Source organism: Erpetoichthys calabaricus, chromosome 14, assembly GCF_900747795.2.
Source record: "Erpetoichthys calabaricus chromosome 14, fErpCal1.3, whole genome shotgun sequence".
In the NCBI taxonomy this organism is placed as follows: domain Eukaryota; kingdom Metazoa; phylum Chordata; class Cladistia; order Polypteriformes; family Polypteridae; genus Erpetoichthys; species Erpetoichthys calabaricus.
In genome coordinates, this window is record NC_041407.2 from 71,804,635 (window position 1) to 71,819,276 (window position 14,642).

At 36.9% G+C, this 14,642-nt stretch overlaps 1 protein-coding gene across 1 annotated transcript in view; it reads left to right on the top strand.

Annotated features, from left to right (window-relative positions):
• The window catches only part of grik3 (glutamate ionotropic receptor kainate type subunit 3), a 476,278-nt gene that overhangs the window by 267,173 nt on the left and 194,463 nt on the right, over positions 1-14,642 (top strand). The window contains 1 exon segment of the mRNA XM_051936208.1: positions 1,867-2,043. Within this exon segment, the coding sequence (XP_051792168.1) occupies positions 1,867-2,043 (177 nt within the window).

The following is a 14,642-nucleotide window of genomic DNA, read 5'->3' on the forward strand; positions in this document are numbered from 1 at the left end:
TATAGTGATGTTTTGGATACATGTTATTAAGAAAGTGTATGAAACATTTAATTAATAACTAAGTAAAGTGTTTTACAGATCACATTGTTGGAGACATGGTACTACAGTGTTTAGCTCTGCTCTCTAAAAGCTCCAGGAATCACTATTTGATCACCAGTCAGACTGCAGTTTATGGGCAGTTTGCAGATTCTCTCTGTGTCTGTATACCTTTATCTAGACACTTCAGTTTCCTCCCACATCCAAGGAAGTGTAGATTAATTTGACTGGCAGCTCTAAACTGAGTCTGGATGTAGATGTTACTGAACCCTGAGATGGAATGGTATCCTGTTCAGGACTTGTTACCTCCTTGAGCCAATTGATAGACATCTTTTGTCATTGTGTCCCAAGATTTAGCCAGAGTTTAGTACAACTGCCATCACAAATGGGCTTCTGACAGGGTCCATTCTATATCCACATTGCCGGAGTCTGATGGGACAAAAAAAGCTGTTCTTTAATGAACAGTTAAACTCATCCTGAACATAAATACCTGTTATGACATTCTCCAGGAACACTTGCTAACCCTGTGGATCTCCTGGATTTATTCAAATAGTGAACAAGGGATAGCTCAGCAACACATCTTTTTACCCAAGTTTCCAGAGCATATAGCTTCAGATAAGATGAATTTACAACAATATACACCATTGGTTTAAAGAGCTCTACTTTCAGCTATACCTGTGAGTAATTTTGGGTCTGTTATAATTAATCTATGAGTAGCACAGGAATCAACAATTCAATGATCTGGTATAAATCATACAGGCCATTCATGTTATGATGATACGTTTTGCCTTATGGTTGGCTTTTCACACAGTACTTTAGTAAATGCAGCAACACTGGACGACATACCCTAGTTCTAAAGCCATTTTACATGACTGAGGTTCAACCCTTCGTTAAAATATCTTCTTGTGCTGCAGTTAGGTCTTCAAATCCAGAGAGTGTTTCAGATTAGCTTGTGCTATCAACCCCCTTGTCTTGTCCTGTCCTCTACAATTCTCAACTATCAATTCAGCTTCTTCAAAGCAAAAAATGAGAAGATTCTTGCAACTGCATGCAACTTTGACATCAGAAATGAGTGTCTTTATTACTCTTTGGAAAAATAAAAAGATGGTGTATGAATTGTGAAGACTGCTGGTTATCAAAGGACTTCTTCACCAGATCACTTGGTCCTTTATTAGAGTAGCCTCGTACCAATCAGTAGAGATGCATGGTAGACATGAAAGGTAATTGACTGAGACCAAGTATGCCTTTTATTATTGAAAACCGAGGCTACATAGAAGAAAGCATGCATATACGATCTAATGTTTATTGACAATGTCACCAAAGGTGAAATCTTCATCAAGAAAACACAAGTAGTGTTATTATTTTAACATATATAATCTTGTTTAATCCAGTTTATTGTTTAAATATCTAAGCTCTGTAAAATGACTGTTTTTAATTTGATATTATTTTATATACCTCTGCACCACTGAAAAAGAGATTAGATTTGATTCGAACCACAGGTTAGATGTAGATAGAGAGCTAAATCTAATTTCAGTCGTTAGATGATGTTTGTAAATTTTGAATACCTATACTCCTTCACATGACAGCTGAAGATAATTTAATTTTGGTGAAAATCTTAATTATCCTTAATAATGATTTTATGACATGTTTATTGTATTGGACCAATATTTGAATTACCAAGCTTTGAAATACAGTTTTACAGGAAACATGTGCAAAGAACTTGCATTCAGTCTAAAGTACTCCAGATGAAACGTAGCCAATCACCATACCCTCCCAGGAGTATTATATTAAAGATTTTTTTCTTTTTATTTCTTCTTTTTTGCTATGCAGGAGGAATCTTTGAACTTATTGAAAGTGCTGGAGGCCAGCTTGTAAGCGCAGAAGAGCAAGCCTTTAAATTTGCTGTCAATAGCATTAACAGAAATAGGACTCTGCTGCCAAATACTACACTAACATATGATATACAAAGGATGAATATTTACGATAGTTTTGCTGCATCAAGGAAAGGTAAGCAGGTCTCTGGTAATTTATCAGCATTTTGATTGGAATGTTACATACTAACAGGAACACAGCACAGTCTCATTTAATGAATGTGATAACCTGTAACAGGGATTGTATGAGTTAACAGTCAAACTAGATTTCATCATTTTTATTTTAACAAGGATAATTTACTGAAGGTTGCAGTATATAGTAACAATTATACCTTATTTTTTAACAAATTTTACAGATTAGGATAACTAGTTATTTTTTTGATTTTAGAAAAAGTTGACATATTGTATATGGAATAATTGTGACCAGAAAATTTTAATTAAGTCATTTTCTTTCTTTCGTATATTGCTTGTCCTCAGATGGTAAAAGTGGTCTGCTTTTCAGACTCTGTCATTTCAATGTGCCTTGGACAGGTCCCGTCCACTTTTGTTCGATGGTAAATCAAAAAGTAAAGGCAATTTGAAAATTACATGGTGACTTCAACAGATAGAAACTGATGAAATACAATGCATTTGCTATGGCTTATGGGTAGTTAGTCTACTTTAAGCCAAGGTTACATGAATAGGGACACTCCACTGCAGGACTGCACCATTACTGAACAACACACCGTAGTGAGATTTCTTTGGGCAGAGAAAGTGAAACCTTCTGAAGATAATCAAATGATGTTGGCTCAGTACAGAACTGAAAGGTTTAAAGCATGAAGAACACCTAACCGTCAAAGCTGAATATGGTCGACCATCAACATCACGCACACAAACCCACATCGACATGGCAAATTCCTTTATCAGACAAGATTGACAGATTATCTTGTCTGCTGTTGCTCTACGTTTGGATAGTTTGACTCCCAGGCCTGGTGCCTATGAGTGTGGAGTAAGTACATAATTCCTGGGTCTACATAGTATTTTTCTGGGTGTAGCTGTGTTTGTCGTTGGTTTCCAAATGATTCAAAATTGTTTAAATGCAACTACCAGATAAACATTATGGCACTGGTATGACTCGCCTTACAAAAAAAACAATTCATTTTAGAGCCACCAACTGATAAAATGCTGCAACATATTTTGAAGTAAGTAGAATTCAATAGAAATCCTAAGTCTTGAGAAGAAAATACCATGAAGATGATGATCACATGCAAATTCTAAATAATGGAGTCCATGAGCTCTGTGGCAGCACTGCCACCCACTGTGCCGTGGTGCTACATATTATAAATAAATTATTATTTGTAAATAATTTGTTATCTACCTCTTGTTAAAACAGCATGAAGAATTTTAAACATTGCCCCTGAGAGGATAGATTAGCCTTACAAATTATTCATTCATTTCCAAATCCACTGCATCCTTTGTGGAACAACAGCTGAGTCAAAATCTGTCCAAGAAGCAGCAGGTATGAGACAGTACTATCTCCTGAATGAAATGCCAGAAAAAGTGTATTATAGGTAGCATCTGTCACAGAAAACCAAGATTACAGTACCACTAAAAAATCTTTAAACTCTGTACAGTCAGGCAAGGAATCTTTTACGTATAGAGCAAAGTATTTGCTCCTCAAATGGCTAACTATTAATGAACATAATCAATATATACTGGTTTTGCTTCACAGGTCGGAAACCTTTTTGCTTTCTTATTTATTTTAAGTATAAAGTCCTCAACTCTAAAATGCCTACCAAAAACAAAGTTATAGCACTGTAAAATTAGTAATTCACACTGCCTTTTAAAAGTGTCACTAGAATGGCTCCCTTGGATATTTTTGAACATGTCAATATCAGTTTAAGGTCTTCACTAATATCAGCTTCTCAGCGTTAACGTCATTAAAGTGACTACAGAAGACAGCAGATAGAAATGGTCTATGTAAGAAGAAATTATTTTTAAAAACATCAACTGCACTGTTTTTTGTAAGGAATGAAAGTCTGTTTTTCAAAGCTGTTATTTTTTTAAACAAATTCTGCCTCTGTTAATCTGATCTCTGATTATTTGCCTTTTGATATATTAATACATCAACTTATAAATCCGCTTTTATTTATACTTTCTTTATTAATGACCCAAACATAAGTGAGAGTGGGTGTGTGTATGTATAGATTTGCAAACAGTCTGCAATGAAAACTGATACATGGAAGTGGAGGCTATATTCTGAACTGGTTCTTCTTAGGTTCAGCTCTGTCACCACACTGCTATAAACTGAACTAAGTTACCGATTAGATAAAGTTCAGATTACAGATAGTCCTTAAGTGTGAGTGTGTGTGTGGATTTGTGCCTGGGTGAAACCTGCAGAGGAATTGGTGTCTTTCTTGCACTCAGAGCTTCTGACCTAGGTTCAGACCCTCGTAGTCCTGAATTGGATTAAGGAACTTTGAGAATGGTATTTTATGTTCTATTAGGTTTGAAAATAAATAGTTATAATACCTTCAGAATTTATTAACTAGCCTATATTAGATTTTTTTTATATTACACCAGATTTACAAGTGGACACTTTATAGAAATATGCTGAATCTGAATCTAGTGGATTTATGTAAAATAATGATGGTAAAGTTTTCAAAACAGAATAAATTGACTAATTTATAAATAATTTAAAATTAAAACTACACATTGGCAATGCATTTTGTTAAAATATGAAAAAAAAACATGTCATATACAATGTTGCATATACTATGTGCTATATATATTAAACCATAACGATATTGTACAGAGATGTGGTTTAAAAGTAATTATCATCCTAAATACATTGTAAAACATGCATCTCCTTCTCAAATACTGAAAACTGCTATTCTCTTATAATAATTAAGTCCTAGTTAGTGTGGGAATTATGATTCCTGTTAGAAAATGGCAACCACCATAACCCTTTGTCAGAATTTCAGATTGTTGTCCCTTATAAACTCTGATGGAAAAACCTGTAGAGGCCTGTGGGACTTCCCGATAGGCAAACAATATGAGGGTAAGTAACTGGTCCCAGTTTCTCACATCCCCGTTAACTACTTTTCGTAACATCTGTTTTAAAGTTTGATTAAATCGTTCCACCAATCCGTCTGTCTGGGGATGATAGATCGATGTTTTCAGATGTTTTATCTTGAGTCATTTAGCCACCTCCCTGAACGTCTCCGAAGTGAAGGGAGTCCCTTGATCCGTAAGAACCTCTTTGGGGATCCCTACATGCGTGAATATCCCTCCCAATTCCTGTGCGATGTTTTTAGAAGTAGCTGAGCGCAGGGGAACAGCTTCTGGGAATCGAGTGGCATAGTCTACTAGAACTAAAATATATTTATGACCTCTCAACGAGGGTTCTAAAGGTCCTACGAGGTCGATACCGACTTGTTCAAATGGTATATCAATAAGGGGAAGAGGAACAAGAGGAGCACGGTCCCTCCTAGGAATCTGACAAAGTTGGCAATTGGGACAAAAAGCGCAAAATCGTCGGACCTCCTCGTTTATCCCTGGCCAATAGAATCTGAGCTTAATTCTCTCCAATGTTTTTTCAGAGCCTAAATGGGCTCCTAGAAGGTGAGCATGCGCTAGTTCACATACTTGTCGCCGATAAGTACGAGGTACTAGGAGCAATGCCCTCACTTCACCCCCGTGTTCTGCCACTCGATACAAGAGTTCATTTTGTATTACAAAGAAAGACATCGGTGGCATGGGATCTAGGGATGTATGATCCTCGGTAGATACTATTGCATTCCTTGCAAATTTTAAGGAATCATCGTTTCATTATTCTCTTTTAATTAGAAATTGGGCCGATAAATTTTGAATAGGGTCTCTGGTCACCACAATGGGAGGGGCTTCTGTCCTCTATGTTAACTGTACTAGCTCCCGCAGAGTGTTCTTAAAGGTCGTTCGAAATCAAACTGCCACTCCCTCCATTCTCTCGCCTGCTGTTCCGGAGAGATGCCATAGCGTTTGCACACCTCTGTTTTTAAAACATCATAGTCTGCAGCCTGCTCCTCAGTTAAATCGTAGTAGGTTCTCTGCGCTATCCCCTTCAGGTAGGGGACCAGTAGGTACGCCCATTCCTACCTTGGCCATGCGTTCCGCTTAGCGGTTCGCTCAAATACCAAAAAATAAGACTCAATATCATCTTCCTCAGTCAAGTAAGTAAACTGTGTCAGTAATGACTGAGCAGCCTCCGTCCGTACCATGGCTGCAGTGTGAGCCTCGGATTCGGCTAGCTGGGTCCGAGTTTTGCCCATCTGCACCTTTAAGATATGCAGTTCGGCCATAATGGTGGAAAGTACAGTGTTCAGATCCCGTTCTTCAGTCATCTTTGAACAAAAATATCCTGCCGGCTATGCCAATTGTGGAATATAAAGAAAAAAGAAGCTCCATAAAAATGAAGTTTTGGGGTCCGTCCCCGTATATTGTCCAACGGACAAAAATAAAGCAGAAAAAAACGGTTGAAATGATCAAAAGTGCTGTAAAGGTAGCAATTGATAAAGTACATGAAACAAAATGGTGTTTATATACAGTACAGTATGGGAATGAGAACAGGAAGTGGTTGGCAGGAAATGACGTCAAATTCAGGAGCCGGAAGTGAAGTCATCCATAGTGACCGGAAGTGATGACATGGCTGGTGCCTGAAGTGACGTCTTGGCGGCCATTTTGGAACCCGGAAATGTAAGGACTTATTTTTCCTCGGTTTTCCTGTTGGTGGATTAAGAGAGTACCATGTGACAACCCTTTGTCTCACAATGTTTCACTCACCTTTAGGCTTTTTGACTGCCTCCTAAACGCACGTGTGTGACACTGTCTATAAACCATCAAGCATCTGTAATGGATATGACGACATGGACTCAGGAATACAAAACTGACCTTTGTCAGTCAACACCAATTTGCACTCATCCATAGATGCAAGTTAAGGCTTTACTATACAAAGCAGAAGCCATACATCAACACTGACCTGTCTGGACTCTGTCTCATCTGAGATGAAAAGCAGCACTGTGGAATTGAGTTTTGTGGACCACTTAGTTAACATTCCAAACAGTGTTTAGAGAAAGAGAGCTGTGTGGTTTAACAGGCAAAAGAGTAAAAGGACCAACCCAGATACTATTAGCGTCAAGTCCAAAAGTCAGTGTCTGTCATGGTATGGGTGTGCGACAGAGCCCATGGCATGGATAAACACATACATCTGAAAGCACCATTAATGAAGAAAGACTAGGGGGCTTTGCCCCCTGCTCACCTCACTCGCCAGCCCTGAGGCCTGCGCTATGCGCAAGCATCTTTACAGTTCTGCCGCTTACATATGGGGATGCAGATGTACAATTTAAACAGATTGTTATTTTCATGGGAATTGTTACATATGCATAATAGAACTAACTATTTTACATTGCTGCAAGTAATTAACCATATTAAAAAATAGTAAAACATAATAATTTGAAAGTAAATTATGTTTCATGTTGCGATTTCGTTCTGTTTGGGTTTGAAATTAATAGTCAAATACTTTTTAAACTTACACTTTTACTGTAAAACTTCAGTAAAAACAATTTTTTTAATAAAATTTTTGTCAATATTGCATTGAATTTTGATTCTGTGTTTGGACTTTCATCGTGACAATGCAATGTATAACTGCCAGTGATTGAATTTCATTTCTTTCTCTCTATTAAATAAAATGACTTTTTCAAATGTTTGGCTCTGAGATTTGTTAATTGTCTTTGCAAAAGCTAATCTAATGGGAAACTGTTAACGTTTTAACACAAATGGCATATCAAGATCTCCTTTATTGTTTAATATTATCCACGGAAGATGTACTACATTACGTTACTTGGATACATCCTTCTTTCTACAGTAATTTGTGCGGTGGAAGACCGGACGGTGTTAATGGTTGTAGATATTCTTCGGGATATTGTAAGTTAATGTTTTCATCTTCTGCACGATCACCACCAACTGTTTCAGCATAGTCTATTGATACACATTTAACCAATTTGCTGTGTAACCAATTGACATTTTTGGCGTTAATTCATTTGACTTCATCGTTTCTCGGTGCTAGAATTGCCCAGGTACTCATTTTTTCTGTTGATAACCCTTCGTGATGAAATTCTTCAATAAGATTTGGACATAATAAGTCTTCTTTAATTGGGAACTTAAAGTGAGGAAAACGTTAACATTTATAAGAGCTGAGAGAGCAGGAAGTGTGTCTGTCAAAAGCAGTCACACATATGAGAGGTGAGAGGGTCATGTGCATGGTTGAGACGAGGGTGTGACTTGAAAAAAATTCATGGCCAAAGTCTCGTCTCGCAGGTCTTGTCTCATCCAAGGATTTTTTTATATAATAGAGAGATATGTACAGAAGTTGGAGTAACATAAGCTACCATGCAGATGCTGTCTTTTCTAGGAACTTCTCTGCATTTTACAACAAAATTATATTCTACCCGGATTCCATGTGCATGGTTGATTAAGTGTGATGGTGAAGGTTAGCCCCACGCTACCAGGTCCTTCCAGCTAGCCTCTTGAACCCGCTACCACTGATAACGTTCCTGAGGGATGAGCCAGTGGATGAGAACACTCATACATAGCAAGGGGTAGGTGCATAAAAATGCAAAAGTGCTTTTGTTAAAACAATCCCAAAACAAACAATTTTCCAAAAACTGTGCAGTGTTCAAAATTGTTCAATAAATAAATAAGTGAAAGTCTGTGAATTTAAAATCCAGAGTAAAAACGAGAGTAAAACTAAACAGTCACAGGGGCAATGTTTCTTTCACTCTTAGACAAGCCCAGCATAACTCCCTCTTTGTCTCCCCAGTTTAACCATTACTCACTCAACTGGTTGAGACATTAGCAGCCACAGTCCACAGAAATCTAACCCCTGTCTTGGCTGTCTTCAGACCGCTTGGGATCAGTTGTCCTCTTGTCATCCTTCTCACTCACTCTGGCATGCCTCGTATACTTGGACTCTGCCTCGATCACACCACTCCTCTGGCCAATCAGTGGGAGCAAACCGCCCCGAGAACGCCAATCCTTGTATATTTTCTAAAAAGCAATTAAATTCCCAAGGTAAAACATTAAATAATGTGTGGTTGTAGTGTTTTCAGTATAGTATATGGATAATAGAATTTTAGAATTAAACTTTTTGTTTTAAGTAGCATTTTCCATACTTTTTGGAATTGGGATTTTATGAAGATATTTATTGTACTCCATCGATGCAGTTCCTTGTTTATCTCACTGTTCAGCGATGCAGAATAAGTCATCACATTTACTTGATTTACCCTTATTTAAATGCAGGATCTTCCTGTAATCATTTAAATTTGAATATGCTGTGTATTTCAGTTAATGATTAATTAATGTGTAGTTAATAAATTATTAAAAATCAGTGATCAATTAATGTATGAAAAGTCCAGTGGATTTTAGCAGTGAAAAGTACTCATTACTTTTAGGATCTGAGCACAATGTTACCTTTTTTTTGGACTGCTTCCCATGAATTTGCCAGTTTTCATTTTGGCCCTATTTTGTATATCGTGTTGTAAAATCTTTGTTTGTGCTTGTTTAAACATATGCATTGGATTCAAAAGTTTCCTTTCATGTGCCAATCAATTTATTAGGCAAAAGTCTACAGAACTTTTTCATACTGTAGTATTTATAGACCTGTAGCCATTTCTGTCAGTTACAGCTTTAGGCCAGGCCACATACAAAGTTTGATCTAAAGACTCTAAGAGGCTACCTTGAGTTTTTCACAAAAATCTTAAAACTCTTTGTTAATCTTCTGCTCCTGTCCATTTAAAAGTGAAAGTAGCACTTAAATTTGATCCAAAATAATTCTGTAATGCATTGGGTAAGAAAATATTTAATTTATTATACTTCTGTGGGTGTGGTAATGCACTATCAACACAATCTCCAAACTTCTCCTCCTCTTCTATATCTTAAAATCATATTACTTTTATAAAGTTTCCAAACTGAATGATAGGTAGAATTGTACAGCAGTTCGTAAAAAAAATTTTTTCTTTAAAGGCAGTATATAATATAAACATTTGATTGCAAAAAAAAATTGCAAAGTTTAAATGAAAGCAAGTGAAACTGGGTTTTCTTTGCATGAGCAATCATCTCTGGGCATTCAGAACACAAATTCCATTCATCAGTCAGCTTGGATACTAGAAATCAACCATCTTAGTTAGTTACACCAAACTCCATGAGTTCAAGTGTCTGTCTCCAAGGGCTTATTCACCCTTGAGCTCTGATACATAAGCATTTTGGATGATTGAAATTTCTTTTATATTTTTATCCACTCGTTTTCCTTAATGCAAAATCGTCATTTTGTCCAGAAAATCTTGCAGATTCTATCCAGCCTTTCCTGGCATCACTGTCATTCTAGTTAGTAGTTAAGACAGCTTCTCTCTACTGTTATGGAGACACATTGCAATTTTTGAGGCTGCATCCCTTTCTCATGAAACGGTTGCCCATGTCTATTGCCCCTCCTGGGCACCATGAACACCTCCACTAGTGGTCCCTATGTTCCCAGATATGCATGTACACGCTCTCACATACTTCTACTATGGTTCTCTCTCCTCTCTTTACTTTGGAAGTCTTGTACAGTCCTGGTGGTGCTATTGTCCTGGCAACCTCTTGTTCACTATATGCTCCCCTCTGTAATATCCAGATATTTCCTAGTAAGAATTTAGTAAGGTGCTCTCAACTTGGAGACCATAGTGAGTGTGTGTGTGTGTGAAGTGAGTTGTACATAATGTGATTTGCATCTGTATTGCATGCCTTAGCAGTAAACGGAGGGCATTTTTTTTCCTTCCTAATAAACATCTGATGGATGAAGTGCTTTGCAGTGATCTTTAATCAAGCCTATACTTGTCTCAGTGATTTGTTTTGTCCTTCCATTGTACAGACCGCTTTCTTTTCATGTCACGTACATTCAATTATTTTTACCAAAGACATGCTCTTTCCAAAACAGAATATTGTGAATAAACCAGAATTAAAGGAATCCAAGGAGCCAATTTGTATTGTAATTATAGCATGATGACACCTTGGTTGCCTGTTTATATATATAGCAGACAATGCTGCAAAGTCAAATTAAAATTTAACTTTGGCACTTTTATTTTTCACATTTTATCTGTCAGTTGCTTTAATTTGTGCCAAAGATCAATCAGATGAGACTAAAAGAATTCAATCATTTGCATCATCTGCAGCCCTCAGGTTTACAAAGAAGATCTCTTCAAAGAACATGTATTTTAAATTGAATCTGCACTTTGATATCTTTTTCATGAAAATCTTAAACAACAGATAAGAGAAAACACATTTCAAAATGATATGAGTTAATATCAGATATACATGATGTGCAAATACAGGGGCCAGATATCACCTAGTAGCATCTCCCAGCCTCCATAGTCAAAGAGCTGACCCTGGTCACAGCAATCCTGAAATGCACATTGCTACTGTTGGTTCTCCAATTCAGCTGTTGCCCAAAGTCTATATTCCTTTTTAGCCATTTTGGCTTCTTAAAACTATTGTTTCTCTTGAGCAGGTCTGGGTCATGCAGCTTCATCACATGGGATTGTGTTCCTCAGACCAAGCCACCATTTTCTAGGAGCCCTCAAGCTAAGTGTTGGTGACCCCTCTTATCCCAGCAGGGTATTGCATACCTTGTCTGAGCCTGGAGGGTAATCCTCAGGCACCCATGCGTGACAGGAGATTTTTAACCACAGTAATGTCCTTAGCTAGAAAAATTTTGTGAAACTGCCTTAACAAGAGACCTCCTTAATCTTCTTCTTTCACACTGACCAAAAGTCCTTCTCAATGGTATGGTCAAACATTTTCAAACGATGTGTTTAGAAGGACTGGGAGGACATCCAGGTTATACATGTCCATTTTCAAGGCACAAGGGTGAGAAATCTGGAAGAAGAGGTGATTTTAAGACCTATAAAGGTTCACATCATATTTTTGAGCTCCTGTATCTAGAACCAGTTGAAGGGATGCCTATGTTTGACATACTTGTGAGCGCCACTAAATCCCCAATAAACTGTAGTTCCAATCTGTAAGCCCTGCTTGTGTACCCCCCAAAACTTGCACCTATCAAATTGAATCTCTGAGACCAGAAAAACTAATTGAAAATTAATTTATTGTTTTCTTATTTATCTAAACACTCAGCAATATACAAGAAAGTGTTTGTTATACAATTAAAGTGTATATAATAAAAAGGTAAAATTTTAAAATACATAGACGTTTGTCTTGGCTTTTCAATTGCTGATCTCTGCAATTTTTTTATGTTGCTGTACAATGAAACTGCCTGCAAGCAATTCTATGATTCAGTCAAATGGTTAGCTTTAACACTAGAATTTCTGAAGCCTACAAAGTAACTTGTAATCCCGAGCAACCTTACATTTCTTTGCACCTCCTCATCAGCGTCTTTTGTTTTGCAAATCTGTCGATCAGCACCGGTAGCAGGTAGCCTGCTATCCCATCTCCTACCAACACAGCTTTTCTTATACACAATGTTCTCCCAGATCAAGTCTAATTTATCTGGGTGTGAGGTGCCTTGAATTGCATAGTGTAAATAATGTTGTTATTTGGAACATATGCACTTCATGTGTGTTCGGTGTCTACAACAACCTGTGTAAATGTTGGACGACAGGAAATGCAAGACCAGAAATGTGGAACACATAACTAGAATAGAAACGTTTTCCATGTTCTACTAATAATTGGAAAAATGCTGACGTGAAGTGCTGTGTTTTTTTCATGTTATAGTAAAAATGAATGTGTGAAGACTGAAGTCCAACTATCAAATAAACACTTTCACAAAAGGTATAACAAAACAAGTGCGCCTTTATTCAAGAATATAACCAAAGAAAAAAGAAATTATTCAGTTTACATGTTGCTGTCAATATGTAAAAACTGAAGTCCATTTATCAATTGCATGGATAGGTTAGAGGTAAGAACGACTGCCTCTAAATCAAGAGGTTGCAGGTCCGATCCCGGGTCTTTCCCACATTTTGAGTTTTGAGCTGCTATTATTATTACTATTATATAATAAAAACATATATTTGATTTAAGTCTGTAACACCTGTTGTAAATTTTTGCTACTTGTATGGCAAATACAGTGCCAAAAAATCTGTTTTAGTTATGTGTTTTACATTTCTTGCCTTGCATTTCATCCTACATTTATTCAGATCATTGCAGATACAGAACACACATGAAATGTATTATTTACCCTATACAACTCCAGGCACCTCACACCTAGATAAACAGACTTGAGCCTGGAGAACTTCAGCAGCCTCTTGGTTTGGGAGTGTGGGATAGCAAGCTGGTTGCTGCTTCTGCTGAAGACACATTTGCAAAATAAAGATGCTGATGGAGAGAGGAAAAGAAATTTAAGGTGGTCAGGGATTACAACGTTTTTCGCAAGCTTCAGGGTGTTAATGATGAAGATGCAACCTGAGCAAATGCATGTCAGAAATGTACAGTATTGGTCTGTAGATAATAAAATACAATTCCATTTGATCAGCAGGAATGGAAGTAGTACAGACAGCCATCTTGGAAAAGATTCATATTACCATTACTCATCTGTAAGAATTTGCCCAGATGACAATCTCTGTAGGATGTCACAAAGGTATCTTTATTGAAAGAATGAGCAGATTGAAGTCACATGTGAGAAAAACCCTTCATTACACTATATTAAAAGTAGTTAGACACTGTAGTAATGAGTATTTATTCATTAGGATCTCATTTTTATGTTGTTTACTGTTTTGGACTGGTTTGTCCCGTCATGAGTCATGTGTTCACCGAAACCGTAAAAAGTGATGTCATTATTGTGAACCTTTATAAAAAAATATATATATATTTATATATATATTTCAAATTATCAAGTATGGCGGAGGCAGGATTGGCACAGCCTAGCCATAATTTACTTGAATAAGGCTGCAAAGAAATGAAAATTAATAGTACAGTGTGTACATGTTGAGTCCAAAACAGAACTGAGTTTACAAGTGGAAGTCGTCAGGCTTTTAAGGCAGGTTGGCGGAAGTGACATCTTTGGGGCTGAAACTGAAAGTGACTTAATTGGGCCGGGACCGGAATTGAAGTCACCGGGGCCAGAACAGGAAATGACGTCATCTGGTCCAGGCAGAATTTCCCATGTTTGGTCTGCAGGAATAAAAAAAAGAGGTTTACTGCACCCCGCCACCCTCTGGCTTGGCACAGAATTACCTTCTTTTGGGCCTTCTAGCTGCCTCCCAAGCATACGTCTGTGACAATGTGTAATGTGTGCATAATAATACTATTTTATTTTAATTTACTGTATTTATATTTTTAACTGTGCTATGTACTTGTCAAAAAAAGAAGTATATGAAAGTACAGTCATTTAAATTTAAGAAATAAACAGAAGAATTAATGTCACCATATACAGGAAAATATGTGACAATAGTCTACTTTTCTTTAGGAAAGACACTGTTATTAATATTAACAATATTACAAACAGTAATTGCAGTCATAACAAAATTCACAAATAACTAATTTCAGGTGTGGGTGCGTGTGTCTTTTTTAAAAATGCTGCATTATTTTTTGTTGTTGTTAAGCATTAACACTTTTTTGATTAATTTAAGAAAGGTCCTACATACTTCAGATTTCAAATATTCACAAACATTCACAAAAATTCAACATTACTTCATCTTGTGTGGGTGAATACAGAATTCATATTTCACACTTCAT